The 22675-nt window shown below is 42.8% G+C and overlaps 1 protein-coding gene across 4 annotated transcripts in view; it reads right to left on the bottom strand.

Annotated features, from left to right (window-relative positions):
* Positions 1-22675, bottom strand: part of MICU3 (mitochondrial calcium uptake family member 3) — a 94248-nt gene that overhangs the window by 11404 nt on the left and 60169 nt on the right. For 3 of the 4 annotated variants that reach the window (XM_074228176.1, XM_074228177.1, XM_074228179.1), the window contains 3 exons: positions 19422-19511; positions 8705-8805; positions 304-475 (listed from right to left, as the gene is read on the bottom strand). In XM_074228176.1, the coding sequence (XP_074084277.1) occupies positions 304-475; positions 8705-8805; positions 19422-19511 (363 nt within the window). The remainder of the gene's footprint in view (positions 1-303; positions 476-8704; positions 8806-19421; positions 19512-22675) is intronic. The other variant, XM_074228178.1, reaches the window with a different exon arrangement.

Genomic DNA, 22675 nt, shown 5'->3' with positions numbered 1-22675 from the left:
CCCTGGGATAAATCATCCCCCTCATCAATGCCTCTCCACAAAGGGTGTTTTTGTGATGGCTCTTCTGGAGATGAACAAAGTGGCCTGAAGAGAAGCTATCAGATGCTGATTGGGGAGGTTAAGGATCCGAGAAGCTTAAGTGAATGGGTGTGCACAAGTGGATATATATGCATACATGTGGAGCTACACACATGGTCTGTGTATGCAGATGTGTGCCTGGCTGCCAAGGCCACCAATGGAATCACAGGCAGACCATGGGGTGGGTTATTTTTAACAAGAGAATCAAAGAGAAGCCAAAAATACCTTCTCTTCCATCATATTGTAGTGCACATTATCCAAATACACAGATGTGTTTTCCACATTTGTGTATCGCAAGAGAATGCGGGCAAAGTCTTCTTCACTGATGGTGTTCATGCCGTTGGAATAGGAAAGAAACTCAATTTCCAGAACCTCAGTTTGCAGGTTGTCCATAAATCTACAAAACAAAGCAGAATGAAAAAAAGGATCAAAGAAATTAAAAAACCCTGGTAACAAATGACAAACCACCGTTGCCATGTTCTGAACCAATATATTTGGAATCCTAACAAGATGCACTAAGAGAGAAGAAACCCTTTTTTTTAACCAAGCCTAGTAAAACATCTTTTTTTCCTGGGTTTTCAAGCACAAATTAAGTTTGAGGAAATCTCACCTACTCTAACATTAGGCAAGAATTAACAGCTTATTAATTCTATCCTGGCACTGAAAAGCACATAGTTTCTGAATACAAAATGAAAAGGCCTAGTTATGAACTTAAAAAAGCACATTATATTTATTGTCTAAGTAGTAATATGTATTCTCAAAACAGTTCACTTTGTTGAGAGTCTCTTCTGTTCATTGCCCTGAATGGGTGAGGCCACAAGTGGGTCCTGAAAGTTGGACTCCCAATGAAAGGCCCAGCTTTTTTTCATAGGTCTTTGGAAGACCCGACTGGGCCAAGATTCCAAGGTTTAGGATAAGGACGACGCAATAAGCTTCTAGATGGTCTTAAGATTAATGAGGGGGTGCAGCTCAGTTTAAGAAATATGAGGGAAGATGCTTTTAGCTATTTGAAGAAGTCCACTGAGGTTGCAGGGATCCTGGAAGGATTACAAGTTGACCATTGGAGGGCCTGCAGCCTTGGTCAGCTCATGAAGACCCTGAACCATTGAAAGTTAAGAAAGGGTCAAAGCCTGGGGTCTCTCCTTTTCCTCACTCAGGAGGACACTGCCTGAGGCAGGTGCTTTTTGCACCTGAGAACTCCCCCAAGGAAGTTCATATTGCCCTGGCTTTCATTCTGTGGCTGTGGGAAGGTGATGAGTGGCCAATGGGAGAGTAGAGCATGGGTTATCTTGTGTTAGGCCATGTGTGATCAGGACCCTTGGGGGTTCTCTGTCCCTATGGTGGCCTTGACCACCAGAGGCTTAGAGAGGCGAACACAACATCAAAACTATAGTAGCCTTCCGGGGTGGCTAGGTGGCGTAGTGGATAAAGCACCGGCCTTGGAGTCAGGAGTACCTGGGTTCAAATCTGGTCTCAGACACTTAGTAATTACCTAGCTGTGTGGCCTTGGGCAAGCCACTTAACCCCATTTGCCTTGCAACCCCCCCCCCCAAAAAAAAACTATAGTAGCCTTCAAGGAGCTTACCTTTTATGAGGAACATCCATATTTAGCATAATGGGAATGAACATAAAAAGAATAACTACAAACACCCACAAGAGGGTCTGAGAGAAAGGGCACTAGTGGCTGGAGGGGTGTGGATCAGGAAGGGCTTCATTTACAAAGTGATGGTTCCACTGGGGACTCTGGAGATGAAGAGGGAGGGCATTTCAGACACAGAGGCATAATCCATGCCTGGATCCCTGATGTGGAGGCAGAGAATTATTGTATCATAAAAGCAATATGGAGGCCCGAGTTTATGGGGGTCAGATCTGGTCTTAGACAGAAGTTTAGAAGGTGAACTGGCATGGGAACACACTTGAGAGAGGGAGGCCAGTGAAATGGCAGCTGTTACCTTATCTAGATATAAAAGTCAGGATTTGACAGCAGAAGAATCAAGGATCATGCTGAAGAAATGGAACCTGGCAGGTTGGAAGAATGATGATGTCAACAGAAATAAGGACATTTGGTATAGCAAAGAGCTTGTTGGGGATGGGGAGAAGGGGGGGCAGAGGAGGCCATGTTGTTTTTTCTTTTTTGTTTTTGTTTTTTTAGGTTTTTGCAAGGCAATGGGGTTAAGTGGCTTGCCCAAGGCCACAGAGCTAGGTAATTATTAAGTATCTGAGGCAGGATTTTAACTCAGGTGCTCCCGACTCCAGGGCTGGTACTCTATCCACTGCACCACCTAGCCACCCCATCATGAATTCTGTTTTGGCTGCGTGGATCTGCGACTTCTCTTTATTTATTTATTTATTTATTTATTTTCTAATTTTTTTTTTATTCTCATTTTGTACAAATGGTTTTTTTTACATTAATAAAATATACTTGTTTACAAGTAAACAAAATACCACTCCCCCATGAATATAGATAGACTTGCTTGGGTGAAAAAGTAAAGGGGAGAGAAAAAAAATTAAAATTAAAAAAATAATAGTAATAATTGTAGGTATGGCCAGGTGGCGCAGTGGACGAAGCACCAGCCCTGGAGCCACGAGCACCGGAGTCCATATCCAGCCTCGTAAACCCAATAATCACCCAGCCATGTGACATGCAAGCCACCCGATCCCCACTGCCCTGCAAAAACCAAAAAGAAGAAAAAAAAAAAGACCCAAAATAAAATAAAATAGTAATAATAGTAGGGGTGGCTGGGTGGCAGGCAGAGCATTGGCCCTTGAGCCAGGAGCACCTGGGTCCGAATCCGGCCCCAGACACCCAAAGATCACCCTGCTATGTGGCCCCAGGCAGGCCACCCAGCCCCACTTGCCCTGCACCCTCCCCCCAAATAATAATAACAAAAAATGTGCTTCAGTCTTTGTTCCAACACTATCAACTCTGTCGTGAGTGGATCACATTCTTTATGGTAAGTCCATCACAAAAGTTACTTCCATATTTTTCCAACGTTGCCATTGCTGATCGCGACTCCCTCCTTTCTCATTTCTCCACTACCATGTACTATATTTTCTCTCTCCTTTCACTCTGACTCTGCTGTAGGGTCGCTGAGTGGTGCAGCAGACAGATCCCTGGTCCTGGGGCCAAGAAGCCCTGAGCCCCCATACCACCCCTTCAGCCCAGAATCCACCTGGCCCTATGGTCCTGGGCAGGCCTTCCAATCCCAGCCCCTTGCAAGAAGTAAAAAAAAATGTGTTATATCTGAACACTGTCCCCCCATGGTCCATCCTCTCCTCCTTTATTCACATCCCCCCTCCTTCTTACTCCAGATGTCTATACCCCATTGAGTATATTTGCTGTTTCCTCTCCTAGCCATCTCTGATGAGAGCAAAGGTTCCCTCATTCCCCCTTGCCTCCCCCCTTCCATATCATTGCAATAGCTCGTAATAAAAAAAAAATCTCATTATGTGAAATATCTTGGACTATTCCCCCTCTCCTTTTTCTTTCTTCCTTTCCATTTCCTTTTTTTTCCTATTGACTCCATTTTTACACCATATTTTATCTTCAAATTCAGCTTTCTCCTGTGCTTCAACTATAAAAGCTCCCTCTACCTGCTCTATTAACTGAGATGGTTCATATGAATATTATCAGTATCATTTTTCTATGCATGCAGTTCATCCTCATTAAGTCCCTCATATTTCCCCCCTCTCCTCCAATCTCCATGCTTCACCTGAGTCCTATATCTGAAGATGAAACCTTCTGTTCAGCTCTGGCCATTCCAAAAGGAACATTTCAAATTCCCCTGGTTCATTGAAAGTCCATCTTTTTCCCTGGAAGAGGACATTTCAGCCTTGCTGGGTAGTTCATTCTTGGCTGCATTCTAAGCTCTTTTGCCTTCCGGTATATTGTATTCCAAGCCCTAGGAGCTTCCAATATAGTTGCTGCTAAGTCCTGAGTGATCCTGACTGCAGCTCCACGATATTTGAACTGTGTCCTTCTGGCTGCTTGTAATATTTTCTCTTTGACTTGGGAGTTCTGGAACTTGGCTATAATATTCCTAGGGGTTGGTTTTTTGGGATCTCTTTCTCAGGGGGATCGGTGGATTCTCTCCATTTCTATTTTGCCCTCTGCTTCTAGAATATCAGGGCAATTTTCCTGTAGTAATTCTTTGAAAATGATGTCAAGGCTCTTTTCCTGATCATGACTTTCAGGTATTCCAATAATTTTCAAATTATCTTTCCTAAGTCTGTTTTCCATATCAGTTGTTTTTTCAATGAGATATTTCACATTTTCTTCTAATTTTTCATTTTTTTGGTTTTGAAGTATTGATTCCTGATTTCTGGTAAATTCATCAATCTCCTTGAATTCTATTCTTTGTCTGAAGGATTTATTCTCCTCAGAGAGTTTTCTTATCTCTTTTTCCATCTGGCCAGTTTTGCTTTTTAAAGCATTCTTGTCCTCAATAACTTTAACTGTTTTATCCACTTGACCTAAGCTGGTTTTTAGCATGCTATTTTCTTCAGCATTTCTTTGGATTTCCTTGACTAAGCTACTGACTTCATTTTCATGTTTTTCCTGCATCTCTCTCCTTTCTTTTCCCAGTTTTTCTTCCAACTCCCTCATTTGATTTTCAAAGTCTTTTTTTGAGCTCTATCATAGCCTGAGCCCAATTTCTGTTTTTCTTGGAGTCTTTAGATGTAGGAGCTTGTGCTTCCTCATCTTCAGACTGAGTATTTTGATCCTTCTTGGGCTCATTTGCAAAATATTTCTCAATGGTCTTTCTCTTATTTCTTTGCTTGTTCATTTTCCCAGCCTAAGCCTGTTTTTTTGGGGTGCTTCCTGAACTTTTGGGACACTCCCATAAGGGTCTCAGTGTGTGAGGTTCTGTCCTCCCTCCTGGTCTGTGAATGAACATAAGCACCCCCCTCTGCCACGGGGCCTAGGTGGGGGGGCCCTGTTGTTCTATGGGGGGGCCTAGACTGGGATCAGGATCTGAATGTGGTCAGAGCCCCAGAGTCCTGTTCCAGAGGCAGAGGACAGAGCTTGGCAGTCTCTCTCTCTTCACTCCCCTCCCTCAGCTCAATGGGCTCATGCCCTGGGGGCTCCTGCTTACGGGCTCGGCCTGCTTCTGTTTCCTGGATTTGGGCTGCTGAAAGACCAAGCTGCTGGCTGTGTGCCCTGGGGGCTGGGCTCCACATACTCGCTCTGGCAGAGGTCCCCCCCCCCCGCTGTTCCCCCACTTTGTGCCAGTGCTCCCCGGGGTGCAGTTCAGGAGACTCCCCCGCTGCTGTGAGCCGCATCTCCCAGCGCCCTGGGGCTGCCTCCGGGAGGCTGAAGTTCTTTGGCTCTGGTGGGCCACCCCTCTGGCGGGCCACTCCTCCGACCCCGGGGAGCAGAGCCTTTCTGCTCTTTTCCAGGTTACCTTGAGTAGGAGAACTGCCTCACTGGGTCCCTTTGTGGGTTCTGTCTCTTGAAAGTTTAGTTAGAGTCCTTAATTTATGAGTTTTTATCAGAGAGCTCCTAAGACTCGATCCCTTCATGTTGCCATCTTGGCTCCGCCCCACCCCCATCTGTGACTTCTAAGGAACATCCATTAGGAAATGTCCAGTGGTCACCTGCTGAAGCAGAAATGACACCCAGGTCAAAGACTTCAACTGAACAGATGAGAGGAGAGATGGGGGAAATGTCAAGGAAGACTCCAGGGGGCAGACTTGGGTGATTTGGAAACTTGTGATGTTAGCAGAAAGGGGAAGTGAGGAAGAAAGGAAGTTATTGGGGAAAGGTAAGAGTACTCTTTGAGGGTGACAGGCAAAAGATGCAGAATCAGAATCAAATTCTAGACATGACCCATTGGTAGCTTGGTTTTACTCTGCTTATCGGTTATGATTTCTTTTTTTTATTTTCAAGGAGAAGGAAACTAGGTTAGGGTTACCAAAATGAAAGGGAAAAAAAGAAAAGAGGGTCATACTAACTTTTAAAAAATACATATAAGAGGTCAGAAAGAAATGCAGGCAAAACTAGGTTGCTGTGAAAGCGACAGATTGAATTTGTTGCCTAATTTTACAAAGCAAGCTACATAAAATGGAGGGGAATTTTGACTTCAAAAAGAGGATTCTGTCTTGGACATAATGAATGAGCATGAGATGCCTTTGGGATATTCAGGTAGAGATGTTCATCAGGCTGTTACTGAGGCCTGAATTCAGGAGAGATTGGGGTTAGATAGAGAGACCTGAAAGAAACACACGGAGAGATGATGATGAAAATCCTGGGAACTGATGAGGTCATGGAAAAAAGGGATAGAGAAAGAAGACCAAACCTAGAACTTTGGGAGAACCCCCCAAATTAGAGCACGGGGATATGGATGAGACATCAAAGGGTTCCAAGCAGTGGTCAGAGATGAAAATGACAACAGGGGAGAGCCCTGCCTCAATCCTCATCCTTCTGACCTCGGCACCCTTTCACATGGTCAATTCTCCTCTACTCCTCCATTTGGCCAAGAAAGTGATTGTCCTAAACGACAGGTTTGACTGTCACCCCTCCAGTGGCTCCCTGTTGCCTCTGGGATCAAAGGCAAAATGCTGTGTCTGGTGTTCAAAGCCCTCTATAACATATACCTCTCCCCCACTTCCGGGCTTCTCCACACTTTATTCGCCCCATGTGGTTGGTCGTACAGTGACACTAGCTTCCTAACTGTTCTGACCCTAAGCCATTCTGCACCCCCAACTCCAGGTGCTTTCTCTGGCTAACCCCCATGTCTGGAATTCTCTCCCTCTTCATCTCTGCCTCCTGGCTTCCTTCAGTTCTAGCCTGTGACTTCCACAAGACTTTCCCCATCTGTCTCCAGGCTAATGACTTCTGTTTGCTAATTCTCTTCAATTTATCCCATCTATACCTGGTCTATCATCTCCCCATTACACTGGGAGCTCCTTGAGAGCTGGCAGTCTTTTGTCTCTTTTGTTGCCACAGTCTCTGATGTGCTTAATGCATGTTTGCTGATAATCCACAAGCAATTCATATTTCTCCAATTGTTTCAGTTTCTAAGTTGTATTTGTATGATGTCTCATGGAGATTCATCGGTGTTTTGTATATTCAGTAGTTAATTTAAACATTAGATTTTCTCTTTCCAGTTTTTCCTGGTGGGTTTTGTTGGCAACATACAGAAATACTGCTGATTGCTCTGAATTTATTTTATATACAACAACTTTGCTGATATCCTGGTTTCTTTGTGATCAAGTGAACAACATGTTATCCATGGTCCAGAAATCCAAATCCAGTTCTCCATCACTGCCTTCTTAACCAGCTGTTACCATCCCAAATTAATTTTTATTTTCTACATTCCTTGCCTTTAATGGATTGGCAACAATGAGGACAATATAGCCCACTCCCTTGTGATCTTCAGTTTTCTGCCTGTGACTTGATGTAAACTGCTATTTAGACTCTCCCTGAAAGTGCCTGCCACTTGAATCGTTTTGTGGGAATCCCCCACAAGTGGGGGGGATGCACTGGCACAAGTCTGGAGAGCCTCTTGGCTATGTCCTGAAGGCAGGAAGACAAAAGGCCTTTTGGGTGGGGTGATTGGGTGGGCAGAGAGCTAGCTGCTTCGGTGGTCCAGAGCAGGGAATCACCAGCTTCTCTTCATCTCCTCCATCCTCTATCTCTCCCTATATCTTTCTTGCAGTCCTCCTTCTCCTCAGCAGTCAGACTCTCTTTTTCAGCAAGAGTCTCCAATCACTTTTCAAGTTCTAATTGTATAACTGACCTTTCTTTCCTATTATTCCTTGGTTAAAACCCCCTTCACTCTTCAGAAGCCTCTTCTTCTACCTCAGACTCCTTCCTACTCATGGGAGACTTCCATCTTAGGCAAGGAAGATGAGGGGAGGTCACATGGCAAGATTGATGGATGATAGGTGGGCATCCTTGGGGCTACACTGGTGCCCAGGACAGCCTCCAAGGAATCAATGGCTCTCTGGTTGTGATCTAGACTCATTTGGGTCTTTGAGTGCTATTGTTTCATAGACCTCAAAATTAAAATGATGATACCATTATAAGGCCTTAGCAGTAGAACTGGGATACAGAAAATACAGAGATACAGACACTTAGGCAATTGGAGTACATTATACCTTAGGTATGAATTCTTTTCCATTCCTTGACATAATATAAAGGCAATGGAAAAAATCAACAACTTGATATCATTGTGCTACATTATGACTTTTCATTTAAACATCAAAAAGGTTGCGGTCATACCAAAAACTGCCATCTATGTTTCTCAGTTTTATTTTTAAAATAGAAATCAGAGATATTTTAGATGTCTGCTAATGAAGAAAAGGAAAGCTCTGGCATTGTTGACATCTTTAAGGCAAAACCTTACCATGAGCCCCACTTCCCTTTTTTATAAATTTATTGTATTTTTCAAATGCATATAAGGAACTACAAAGTCAGACTTGGAGGTTGGTGGTCTAGGGGCTGATTCTGCCACTAGCTAACTGCTTGACTTTTGGTAGGCCATTTTTCTTATCTATAAAGCAAGGAAATAATGCAATATGATCACTATGGTTTCTTTATGATTCAATGCAAAAACCCTCAACTTATTAAGTAAATACTTAAGATCTGCATTTGTTATTCCAAGGGTACATTAAATCTTACCTGTAAAAATCTTCAAAGTTGAGCTCAGCTTTGCCTTTCTTTCCAAAAAAATGCACGAGGAGCGTGGTATCTGACACTAAATTTGTGATGTCATCGGCTCGCTTCAAACAGTACAATAAAAAAAAGTTAGTTTCAGTAAAAAAAAAATCAACAAAACAGAATCAAAAACCCTGTAAAAAATACTTGAACTTGGGGCAGCTAGGTGGCGCAGTGGATAGAGCACCGACCCTGGAGTCAGGAGGACCTGGGTTCAAATCCGATCTCAGACACTTAATAATTGCCTAGCCGTGTGGCCTTGGGCAAGTCACTTAACCCCATTGCCTTAAATAAAATAACCCAATTGAACTTTAATTAGGACCAGGAATAACAGTGGAGTAAAAACTGGATTATCAGTAAATGGAAAGGAAAATGAAGACAAAGCATTTTAGTTACAGGAAAAGAAATGACTTGTTCAATAGAAGTCTGGGCATCTTTTGCCCAATAACTTTAAAGCATATTAACAGTGGTGATGATCTTTACTGAAAAAGGACATTATCTAGGATAAGAGACAGAGACAGAAACCAAGAGAACCCAGCAGGAAGGCCTCCATCTGATCCCACCTCTGGCCCTGAATGGCCCTGGATAATTCAATCCCCAGGAAATTTTCTAATAGTAACCATACATTACAAAGCAGTGCCAACCTGCATCCTATAAAATCACAGGTTTACTTAAAAAATAATCAAAATATTTTGTGTAAACTTTAATAACTTCAATTTTTTAGGTTTTTTTTTTGCAAGGCAATGGGGTTAAGTGGCTTGCCCAAGGCCACACGGCTAGGCAATTATTAAGTGTCTGAGACCGGATTTGAACCCAGGTCCTCCTGACTCCAGGGCCGGTGCTCTATCCACTGTGCCACCTAGCCGCCCCATGACTTTAATTTTTAAAAACAATCATTTCCAAAATAAGCCTTTTATTGTATCCATACATTAACTATAGCAGCTGACAGTTCTCTCCACAGTTTGGTTAAGTGTTTTCTCTTTGACTAGAGATTTTGATTTCCCCAGTTCAGGGATTTCTAAAGAATTAGATTTCCTGACCACTGGGATCCTACTGAAAACTCTTCAGGCAATAAAAGAGTCTCTAAAAGGCTTAAGCAGCAACTTAAGTCAGTGTACAACTGAGCTCTGTAACTCTGACACAATTTTTGAATGGTTGCAAGATGTTCCACAGAAAAACTCAATGATGATAATGCTGCCTTGTACCTATTTTGGAATAGCCATTTCAACCTTATTTCAAAGGAAGTTTGTATAGTCTACTTTATGGGAGAAAAACCAATTTTTGAAAGTTCGACCCTGTACCAGTTCCATGGAGACTATGGATTCAGTCAAATAAGATTTCAGAGATGTAAATGTTTGAGTATACTTTGTCACTAGGAGTTTTATTAGCATGAGAAGAAGACATCTTGCAGATAGATTCCCATTTTGTTTCATTTATGTATCCTGTGCGGTGACTTCAGGTATGAGCTAGGAAACTCATTCTATGCCCTTTGATATGTTAAAAAGCATAGACACACCACCCGGTTTTTCTAGTAAATTCGAATTCTGAAGAAAACATCTGGGCTTACTTATCTCAAATATGCTATCTCAAACCTATTAGGTTACTCTTTCTAGCAGTCAGTGCAGTAAACTAGAAGGGGTTGTGGTTCTGAACCAGAAGTCCTGGGTTCAAAAAGTATCTCTGATGATGACTAGAGCAGGACTCCCTGGGCCTCAGTTTCCTGGACTGTCATAGGAGGGGGCTGGACTCGATGGACTCTGAAGTCCCTCCCAAGTCTGCAGGCATGACTCTGTGATTCTAGATTGTGGTTTCCTATGTCTCAGAGCCTCACCCTGTTTGCCTCAGTTTCCTCTTTTGTAAAGTGAACTGGAGAAGGAAATGACAAACGACTCTTATATCTAAGTCAACCCCAGATGGGGTCATGAAGAGGCAGGCACAAATGAAATGAGTGAATAACATACTTTCCCTGTTTCCTTTAACCAGGACTCTTTTTGTTGCTGTCTTGTCTGCATTTATGAATTCTTGCAGCTTACAGATCCATTTTGCTTTCTAAACTACCCTTCTCCAGTTATGGTTATGATGATTAATCTTGTGTTTCTCTCCATCACATCTCCTTGTCCTTTTTCCATTGCTCTAATTTTGCCAGAATTCCAAGTCAAGCTCACTAGATCTCTTCTCTTTAAAATAAAAAGTAGGGCAACATTATGTTGTTTTTCACCAAGAGTGATTCAGTTATCACAGCTCCCAGTGCTTTCCCAAACTGTGGCCATAATTTACTGAGATCAGGTAACTTCATTGAGGCCTGCATCAGGGCAGTAAGTATTTTCTTATTATGTATTTACTTGGTTCTACTAAGAATGAATCAACTCCACCTTCTCTTATCTACAGTCATCATCTCATCCACCATGAACATGGGTTTTATTATTTCTTCAATTCTCCTTTTCTCCCCAAGGAAGGTAAAATGAACCCTGTACCCCCTTGCCAGCTGTCTTTACTTTTTATCCTCAACCTCAGAGCATTCTGAGTTTTAGTATTTAGCATTTTTCTTAAAGAGGCCCCAATACTTTTGTATTCTTTGTAGAGTACTTGCCTCATCTGCCTTCACTCCACTTCAGTTTTCAGTACCTGTCTAATATCATCCATCTTTTGTAAATGTCATTTTTAAAACCTAAACTGGTTGGTATGTCCCCTGTATCATCTCTTTAGATAACTTTCCCCCACTTCCTCCTCTTTTCCTCCCTCCTCCTCCTCTTCCCTCTCTATGGAATTGTTTGTCTCTCCAGAATTTTATTATTCAAAGCTTACCACACCTCCAGGGACATTTTTTTCCTGTGGAATTTCAGTCTCTGGGATTCTATCTTTCCTTTGAACTCTTTTAAGAAATGCATTTTGGGAGGCTAGGTGGCGCAGTGGATAGAGCACTGGCCTGTACCTGAGTTCAAATCCAGCCTCAGACACTTAATAATTACCTAGTTGTGTGGCTTTGGGCAAGCCACTTAACCCTATCGCCTTGCAAAAACTTAAAAAAAAAAAAGAAATGCATTTTTGCACATCCTTGGGCAAGTCATTTAACTCATTGCCTTGCAACTCCCCCCCCCCCAAAAAAAAAAGAGAAGAAAAAGCTACTGCTGATTCTGGTTAATTTAATTTACTTCTCAATTTTACCATTCTTCTAGCCCTCATCAGTTCACACCTGGGCTATTGAAATGGTTGGGATGGATCTACCTGGTCACTCTAGCCCATTCTCTGTTTGCATCTGACCATGTCACTTCCAATGGCTCCCTATTACCTTCAGAATCAAATACCCAATCCTGTTTGGAGTTTAAAACCCTTCATAACTACTCACTCCTCCCTTTTTGGTCTTCTCACATATCACTCCCTGGCATGTATTCTGTTGTCTGGTACCATTAGTTTCCTGGTTGTTCTGTGAACAACACACATCATCTCTCAGTTCTGGACATTTTCTCAGCCTGTCCCCCATGCCTTGAATGCTTTCCTTCCTCTGCTCATACTCCCAGATGAAATCCTACCTTCTTACACAAAGTCTTCCCAATTCCTTTGAAGTCTAGTGTCTCCTCTCCATTTTTTCCCATTCATCATTGGAAGCTTATTAGAACATATTTATCAGTCTCCCTCATCAGGGCAGGGACTAGCACAGTGCACAGTAGATACTTCACAATTGCTCATTGACTAACTGTGGCATGCCAAGTTGCCAATTCATCTCTGTCCAATTGGTCTCCAGCATACTCTAATGATGATAACACTTTTATTTTGCACTCCATTGAACCTCTCCTAAATGCTCTTCCCATAGAATCCCTTCTAGCTCCTGTGTTCTCCTTGGGTGATGGAGATTCTTTCCCAGTCATGGATCTTTCCCCATCAAATATCCCTGCTAGACTAATATGAATTGAAGCAAAGTGAAGTGAGCAGGGACAGAGAGCAGTGTTCACAATAATGGTATCTTTGAGCAACGATCAACTGTGAAGGACTTCATTCTTCTTGGCAGCACATCAATCGAAGACAATTTGTGTGTGTGTGTGTGTGTGTGTGTGTATGTGTGTGTAATAAGTTTAACACTTGGTCATGTTCTATATGATGAATTAGGATTAAGGGAAAAGAAAGGAACCATGAGATAGCAAAGAAAAACATAAGAGAAATTTAAAAAAATGAATGTAGTATTCATTCAGATACTGTAGGTTTTTTGGGTTTTGTTTTGTTCTTCTTCCTCTGGATATGGACAGCACTGTCTTAGCAGGTCTCCTAGGGTTGTACTAGTTATCCATCAAGGTTGATCAACTCATAATATTATTGTTAATGTAGACAATGTTCTCTTGGTTCTGCTCCCTTCTGCAAACAACTGTTTGCAGAAAATCTAGTCACTGTCTCATCTTACTTTGTCCTTGTTCCTAGTATTCACATAGAGATAGAAGAACCTTGTCCAGGTTTGAAAGTCACTTTATCTTTTGCCTAGTTCATTCATAAATTTCTAGTGATATTCAGATAATATATATAGATGTGAATACAGACAAAACTCCCCAAAACATAAATGGGAGAACTTAATAGGAATATATTAAATGGAGGGGGGGAAACTATATTATAGTTATTATAGTGTAATCCATTATTTTGAAGAGATTTAAGAGAAATTAAAGAATGAAAGTGAATTTTATCTGGACTTAGGAAAATCTCCCAATTCCAATAATATTATTCACTCAGCATACCTGAGAAGGCTAGATCACCTATATTTTAGGCCTGTTAGGAAGTATCTCCCTCCCTTAAAAATAACTGAGGAAATTTTATATGCAGAGATTCATACTTTGGATTAACAATGTATTCTCAAAAATACAATGAATCATGGGAGAGTTAACATAGCATATTAACTTTTTATTGTTGCTTAGTCATTTCAGTTGTGTCTAACTCTTTGTGACAGGCAAAGATACTGATGTGGTTTGACATTTCCTTTTCCAGTTCATTTTAGAGATATATCTAATAAGTATTGAGGTCACATCTGACCTTCACAGGGATCTTCTGACCCCAAGCCCAGAGTGCTATCCACCACACCAGAGAATACTACAGTAAAAAACAGCTCAGTGAGGTTAGCTGTTCGTCAGGAGAACTGGATCTTTAAAGGGGATTTAGAAGCTTGGGGCACTGAAGGTATGAACAAGAAAGGAAGAAGGGAACATCCTGAAGGCAAACTTCATGTGCTTCACATTTCTGAGAGTCCTAGCATTTTACTAAGTTAGCAAAAGGACAAGATAGTGCTTTGGTTACATAATAATTTTGTTAATAATAATATTGATTTCTGATGTGGTCCATTCTTATTTAGAAACTTTTAATTGTAGGTCCCATGAAGAGCATCCTAGGTCTGAAAAACTATTGTGTTTCCTTAAAATCAGAGATTATAAGGGCATTGAAACTCCATGAACTCAGGAACAGTGATGACTGAATAGTGTTTTCTCCCAGTAGAGTCCTCCTTTTCAGAACATAATACATTGAAATGTAGATAGCTTTATTTTGGACAACTTTTCAATAATGACCTCATTGAACTAGTTTTTCTCATGGCTTTTGGGCAGATCAGATCTTTTCTTACAGGCTTTCATCATCAAAATCTTATTAGATTTAGGTTGCATTTATCCAGCTAATCCAGATCTACAGGGCCAGGAGCTCCAATCTGACATCAGGGGAAAAAAAAATCAGTAAATGGAAATGGTGAAAACATTTTTTCATTCCGTGAAACAGAGCACAGTTCCTAGGTGTTGAAAACTATACCCACGTAGGTCTCTGTACCCTTACAGCATTATATAACTTGAATCTCTTAAAGGGTGAGACAAAACCAGAGGCCTGAGCCCTTTGATTCCACTTCTTGTTGTTAGAAGAAAATGAATTCAGGTGTTTTCATAACAAAAAGGCACCAAAGCCACAAAAAGAACCCTAGATGCTATTTTCACAGAAGGGGATTATTTCACTTTGCTTTGATCTAATTTCCTTAAAATAATTGCAAAAATAAAACACAGACGGATCCCGTGCTCTCTAAATTTTGAACTGAATTCTAATACATAAATGAAAGTAAAAGAGAATTTTGAACAGAAATGGTGACTTCAAAGGTTTTTATCCATTCAGATAAATTGGCTTTATTGCTACAATTTATCTAAGACACAAAATCCCTCAACTCTGACACTGGGAAGTGGATCATGGAAAAGGCCTAGCATTTCAGTCCAGCTCTGTAGATGAGAAGCTGAAAAGTGCATGGTAAAGCAATATTGAAAAATAGTTGTTGAAGCCCTTTTCTATTGTAAGCGATACAATGCTGCGGGAAATTATAGACGCAGCTACACTTAATGGGACATGCTTCAACCTGTGGGGCAGCTAAATCTCAGCAAAAATAAAAATGAGCTTATTAAAATAGGGCTCTGCTGAGGTTCTCCAAATCCTCCTCTAGTTCTGGGCCTGGAGCCTGGGGCAGATTACTACTCAAATTTGCCAGCAATATAGAAAAGTAAGTACCTGGAAAATCTTAATCAATTTGTGATTTATAATGAATAAAAATGTGATGATAAGCAGATGTCCAATACTATGCTTTGCACAAATGAAGATTCCGGAAATGCTGCTAGGGGAACAATTCCTTGGGACACACTGACTTGGAAGTAAACTAAAGGGCATGTGACTAAATGGCCTTTCAGGAATGTGAGTTTTCTTTTTTCCAGCCCCCAAAAGCTTCACTTCTCCATTAAGTCCATGAGCTTTGGCTCACGAGTTTGCCTTTCTTAGCCCAGACCAGATGACCATCAGAGTTTGGTTACAGGCTCATGGTAGAGGCAGGCCTACCAGGGTGCATCTGTGCTGCAGAGGGGGCAAGAATAGACTTCCAGGTTCACTTCATGAGGGCTTCTGTGATGTTAGACTTTTCATATTAAAATCCATTTTTGCCATTGAAATGATTTCTAGAAAACTGGTGAGAAGAACCAAACAGTTACTATTAGAAAGAGTAGCTACTGGTGTGGGAGGGTGAGTTCCTTGACTGGGACGGGGGTGACAGCAGCTCTCTGGCCAGGGGACAAGAACCATGTTGGAATTAGCTCCAAGAGACTGTCTGGGTGGAGCCCTTTGTTAGTAAGGTTAGGAGGTGATGGCTAGGATCCAAGGGAGGGAGATGTGGTCAGAGCACTGGGTCTGGAGGTAGTAAAGATCTGGGCAGGACACTGACCATTTTTCAGCTTTTTACTTTTGAAGGGCCAGATACACACACACACACACACAGAACTTTTTGTCATAAGGAAAAGTGTACTGTTCCAGCAATGAAAAAGCTAAGTAATAGTGCAGGGAGAGGGATTAGACTAGGGATTTCATTGGTGTAGGAACTCATATGAAAGGGAAACAATGTCCAGTGGCACTTCAAGCCCCAAATGGGCATGTAACCAGTGGATCTGCATCCACTCTGCTAGGTTATGTATCTGAGTATCCCCTCGGGAGTCATACTTTTATCTTAAGCTAAAGCACCATCTTCTCCAGTCTTTGTTCACAATGCTTAGACTTCACCCTTCTTTAAAGGATGAGTTTGTTTTCAAGACCTCCCCCTTCCTTTCCTGTTATCTCGTGCCCACCTCAGGACCTTGGGTTTCTAAGAATCCCAGCCCTCTCCCTGCCAGCCTGGCCTGCTCAAAGCTCTAATTTCCCCAGAGTACAGCTGACTACATCGGGCTGCTCATGGACCTGTGGCATGAAGGATTAATAGTCTATGCCAATTCTTCCATGGCTCCTTGAATCCTTAAGAGTAGATTGTTAAGCCAGAGGATGAATCTCTGATAGGGAAAATTCAACAGTTATATTTGAGGGAAGAGGGTATTTTAAGGGAGCTTTAAAATATAACCAGTCTGTCTGCCCTAGTGCATGAAATTATTAGGATCTGGCTTTTATTCTTCAACCCAGAGTAAATGCTATTCACTTTCTTTTTTTTAAAAAAATTAATTCTTATTTTCAAATCCAAATTCTCTCCATCTCACAATCCTTCCTCCACTCATTGAGAGGGAAGGAATATTATATTCATTATATATCCCCATTATCTATGTCCTGAAAAAAACCCCCAAGAAAAATAAAAGAAGCAAAAATAAAAGCCCACCCATCCCCAAACCCCAAAACACCCTTCTATTTGCATTTTCTATTTTTTTTGCAAGGCAATGGGGTTAAGTGACTTGCCCAAGGCCACACAACTAGGTAATTATTAAGTGTCTGAGGCCGGATTTGAACTCAGGTATTCCTGACTTCAGGGCTGGTGCTCTATCCACCGTGCCATCTAGCCACCCCCTTGCATTCTCTATTTGGAGGTGGACAGCATTTTATATCCTGAGTCTTTGGAGCTGAGGTAGGTCATTGTATTGATCTTCAGAATTACCAAGTCTTTCACAGTTGTGATTATGACAATATTCTTGTACGATCCTCAACTGGTGCTATTTACTACACTTTGCATCAATTCACAGAGGTCTTCCGAGGTTCCTCTGAAACTCTCCCCTTCATCATTTCTTATAGCATTCATATTCCATAGCTTGCTTGGTCATTCCCCATTTCCATTTCTTTGCCACCACAAAAAAAGAGATTCTATGAATATTTCTATACACATGGGTCCTTTCTCTTCTACTCTGGTCTCTTCAGGAACAGACCTGGCTGTGGGATTGCTAGGTCAAAGGGTATGCATGATTATATTGCCCCTTGGGCCTAGTTCCAAATCCTTCTCTAGAAGAATTGGATTCCTTTTCTTTCTTGATTATCTTTGAGTTACCTGAGTGCTGTAGGACCCTAGGACTACAGCCAAACGTCACTGCCAAGTCCCTTTTTCCTCTCCTCCCATGTGAGATGGAGGAATTAGGGGACTTTCTCAAACACTGAGCTGGGATTCCACCCTTCCCCCTACTTTGACCTCAATCCATACCACTCCCTCATCTGGCAAGATTTCCTACCAGTCAGGGCTATGGTGAAGACACAATGAAAAAAGCTAGAAATCGTGTTACTATCCACTCCCATTGTCCCTCATGTTCTTTGGGCACCCTAAATGCATGGTACAATGTTACTACAACTATGACTCCAATCTAGCACAGATGAAGGAGCCTCCTATGTCTTCAGCTTAAGGGGTGCCTCCCATTTTGAGTAACTCTAAGAGCTGAGGTTGAGGTGGTAAGCTGAAGGTTGATGGGGCAGAGACAAGTGACAGTTCACATAGGTGGCTAGTATTGCTTTAAAGGGACAGAAAAACCAGGAGCAGGTCCTGAAGCTCCCACTGCCTAGCAAAGAGGAAGAAAGATTCAGAGGGAGAAAGGGAAGGAGTCCCTGGCATAGATAAGCACCCCAGAGGGAGGGTATCCTTAGAGATAAAAGGAGGTCACTAATGCTTCTCTGAGGGGCTCCCCAAAGACCTCTGCTCTCTTAAACTGCCCAGCAGATGCTTGTTAATGCCACAAAGAGAGCGGTCTTGGTAGGCAGAGGGTTTCAAATACCAATTGGAGAGTGCTACTGTCCAATGGCTTAGTATTTCAAGTCTGAAAAATGTTCTGTTTTGCGAATTGAGTAAAATCTTTTAGGAATAAGCCCAAACCTCTCTTCTGCAGAAACGGCCTTACCCTTTTTTTTTAGGTTTTTTCCTTTTGCAAGGCAAATGGGGTTAAGTGGCTTGCCCAAGGCCACACAGCTAAGGTAAATATTAAGTGTCTGAGACCGGATTTGAACCCAGGTCCTCCTGACTCCAGGGTCAGTGCTTTATCCACTGCCCCACCTAGCTGCCCCAGCCTTACCCTTTAAAGCAAGGGATGAGGAAGGTCCTCCCCAGTGGCCCTATAAGGCCTGCAAAATCATTTGGTCTGGTGCTGCCAAAACAACCTGCAGGATGGTCTCAAAATTCAATAAATCTAGGAACTTTTTAGGAGTGAATTAATTAAATGTGTGACCCAATAGAGTAGGCTAATTTTTAAGCTGAGAATTTTGTATGGCCTGCAGATGATGTTACAAATATCCAAATAGCCCTTGGCAGAAAAGAGGTTCCCTACCCCAGCTTTGAAGGGTTTGTGTGGATTTCAGTCAGAAGTTGTTTGTCACTGATTCACAGTCATCTCTTTTCTGATAAACTAAATAAAAGAATTTCAGTAATTTTCACAATGGAGTGAAATGCAAGTTTTAAAAAAACACAGATCAAAGTAAGAAAAAAAAAAGACATTTTACCAGTATCCAAAAAGGCCAAGGTGATGTTTCCTATTGCCTCAGCTGAAGAGAGTCATGAAACAATGAAACAATCTACTTTTCCCAGTCGGGAAGGACTATATGCCGAGGACATCATTTGATCATCTTAATTTCTATTAGGTGAAATAGAAATGGCAAACAAGTGGTTCTCAAACCTTATATTCTCAAGAGCCCCTCCAGCCTTCAAAATAACCAAAGCCTCCCCCCACCCCAACTTTTGTTTCTGGTTTTATCTACTGAAAATCACCATGGTAAATGAAAAGTCTTAATATTATTACAAATTGAGTTTTGATCCAACAGGCCCCTGTGAAAGGATCTCAGGGATTCTGGACCGCACTTTGAGAACCACTGGTTATACACAATGAGCTTTTAATGCTATCACTGATTTTGAAATGAAATGAGGACTACAAATGAATAAAAATGGCAAACAATGCTTGGTGGGTCTGGGTTTTTCTGATACCTCGGTGAGGTCCGAAAAGAGGGCCTGGCTCGTGTTCCGTCTCAGCGTATCCCAATAGCTTCTGGACATGAGCTCTCCTGTTTTAAGCATCTGTAGAAATTTTAAGAAGCAAAAGTGAAATGGAAAGTGGGATCCCCAAGGACGGCAGCTCCCACTGAAAGAACTGGTAACCAACTTTCAAAGAGAAGAAAACCCCTCTAACTCCGTCTATGGGTGGGGGGCTGCACACCCTTCTATTACCCTGCTGATTAGTCTTAGGACTCTCAATGGGGCAATAGATTCTTTTGGATTAGCCTGACTAGACACAAAGAAGCTATGTCCATAAGAATCAGCCCCCTTTTCTTTTAATATGAGTATATGATCAGAGATGTCACTGCCAGTCAGGTCACATGAAGAATGCCTAGAAAGTTTGTGACAAAGGCTGCCTTACCAGGGAATTGCCAAAGGGATCCCTCCCAGGTGAGAGGACCTGGCTGAACCCATTTTGTAAGGCACAACCTCAGCAGATGCACCCTCAAGGGAATGGAAGATCTCATCCTTGGTCTGCTGAGGACCCAGGGAGGAGCCACAATGAGAAAGAACTGGTTTCTGTAGATATGAAGGACCTTTGGCCTCTGACTTGGACAGGCCAAGGGGTCCCACTGGGCAGCTCCTCAGGGCTCCCTTCAAGCAGCTCTCCTGGTCTATAGACATGCACTGAAGGTGCTGATTAGTTGTACACAGGTCAGAACATATAAACACATACATACATATATGTATGGACACAGACACAGAGACAATGACAACAATGACGCGTCCTTTATGTTAGAATTTAACTGAGAAGATATCACCAGATCTCTGGGGCACTGGTTGTGGCTGTGGTTGTTTGCTCACTCTGAAAAGTTGGCCACCCCCACCCCACCCCCACCCCCAACTCGCCCCATAGGGCACTGGAGGATTAGGCCCAAGGGAGAAAGACACTGTTTCAGTGCAGGCTGGAGGAACGACTGCAACTGCTGGAGGTGAGTTCAGAGAGGGTTTTCCCTAGGGAAGTGACAGGCTGGTGGAAATGCCCAAGAACTCTGAACACAGGTAGAGGCAGCTGCTACCTGTGCCAGTGGAGGGAGAGCATCCCTGCAGTGCTGGAGGTGGGGTTCTGCTATATTCATAGGGATGTGACATTTAGAAGCAGGATGTGATCAAGGTCCTGCTCTATCCTGGCCTGACTGGGATCCATCGGCTATCGTGTTCAGTTCTGGTGAGAAGGAGTTGGATGAGCAAGCCTAAAGGCTCCAGGGCCAAGACCGAAAAAACAGCTGACAACCACCTAGGGTTGAGACACTGCTCAGGGACACCAGTTTGGGTAGAAGTAAGGAACACTACCTGGAGTAGGGAGCAGGCTCCCCAGTGATGAACATTTCTGTAGAGGGGAGTTTTTCTTTAGGCACAGGTTGAACTAGTCCTATTTAGGTAAGGATCCCATGAATCTGGGATTCCCCAGTAGGTAAGACCTTGCCAGCCTTTATTATGATCATGGTACAATGACATGCATAAACACACCCAACAGTGGGAAGGGGGAAGTCATGGGGAATGTGAAGAAGGATGAAAGAAGAATCACTGGTGGAATTGAGGATAATGAAGTCATTAGGGAGGAATGCTCAGGGAAGGCCACACCAACGTGGCTTGGTGTCTTCCTCCAGCTTTTCTGAGTAATCTGGGAGGAGGAGGAGGGGAGGGGTGGGTGGTGAGTCGCCCAAGGGTGGGTCTGGCAGGCAAGAGGATGAGGGGACAAGGACCTCAAGAAGAGGAGGACCACCTGAGGGAGATCCCAAGGGGTCATGATGGAGAGGGGAGGGCAGACTGGAGAGAGGCCACTGAACCTCCATTGGATGTGCAAATATCATGGGAGGCAATGCCAGTCTGTGACAGCAAGTGGCCCCACCATGAAATCTATCTGGGAAGTCCCTGTCTTAGGCCTGACCATCTCCCCTTCCCTCCAACCATGGCATGATATGTGAATGTGGCAATCAATTCCAGAGAGTATAATCATGAAGTCACAAAACAATCCCAGGCAACTAGACTGAAAACTCTGGGAACACCTTGGCATTACTTTCTGGACCTTAATGAGATTTCCTTGTGGGCTATATTTTATGAGACTATGAAAGACAATGAATTTATATAAACTAATTAGCTGAGTCACAAATGCGTCCCATTTCAGCCTCATCCAGACTGAGATCATGCAAGATGTGTCTTGTCTTTAAACTAGATCCCATGCATTAGAATCAGACTAAAATCTCTGCTCTCCAAATTGGGCTCCATCAAGAGGCTAGCTTTTGTGATGGTGATGAGGAGGAAGATGCTTTTGCTACTTCTGTGGGTCACCCTCTGGATTCTGTACTGAGGTGCTTCCCAGAATGCCTCAAGAGACCCTTTCAGAGTAGTGGCAGGTTCCTCCCACTGGTCTGACACCAAGGACTCTCACAACACAAATCCAGTGGTTTTATAACACAAACTGGAAGTGGTCCTGTGGTACAGGGAAATTGGCTGAAATCTGTGTGGGGCAGCTGAGGTCTCCTCAAAGACTGCTAAGTAGGCTTGTTTGGTTTTTTAAAACTGAGGCATCTGAGATGGTGGAAAGAGACTGTGTATCTCAGGACTTGCTGGAATGTATCCTTGAATGCAAATGCTTCTATCTTCTGGCCTGGTGGCTGGTATCTGGTTAAACATAGAAAGACCAAAGGACAGACAAGCTCTACCCCTGACTGCTTTCTATCCAGTCCTGAAGAGATTCACTACAAGGGTCAGGAGGAATTCACAGAAGTCCTCCCTGGTGAAAAGCTGTGTCCTGGGCTGTGGGGCCACAGGCCTCAATCCATTAAATAGTCAGGCACTGGGGGGCTGCCAAGGGACCCAATACATTCCTGGGCACCTGCTACTTTGATAAGGCAACAAGCTCCAGTGTGTTGGGAGAAGACAAGAAGAAAGAACCACATTCAGCATCAGGGGAACAGGGGATTCAGAAGGTCATCTATGAGTTCTGAGTTTGTAAATCCCTTCTAAAATCCATGTTATGACGGCTTCATTTTCCATTCTTCCCATTCCTGCTCTCCTCTCCAGTTGTTTCTCTTAGGAGGTGACCCTTTCCTCACTTTAGACAGAACCGACTTTCTCCCTCCTTCATATTAGGCTCCATAACCACCCAGACAAAAAGGGGCAAGCCTAATGATTAGGAGTGAGTCCCCTTCTAAAAAGTAAACAACTCATCACCCCCTCCC

The sequence above is a fragment of the Macrotis lagotis genome, chromosome 3, assembly GCF_037893015.1.
Source record: "Macrotis lagotis isolate mMagLag1 chromosome 3, bilby.v1.9.chrom.fasta, whole genome shotgun sequence".
In the NCBI taxonomy this organism is placed as follows: Eukaryota; Metazoa; Chordata; class Mammalia; order Peramelemorphia; family Peramelidae; genus Macrotis; species Macrotis lagotis.
This window is presented reverse-complemented; position numbering and strand designations above follow the sequence as displayed.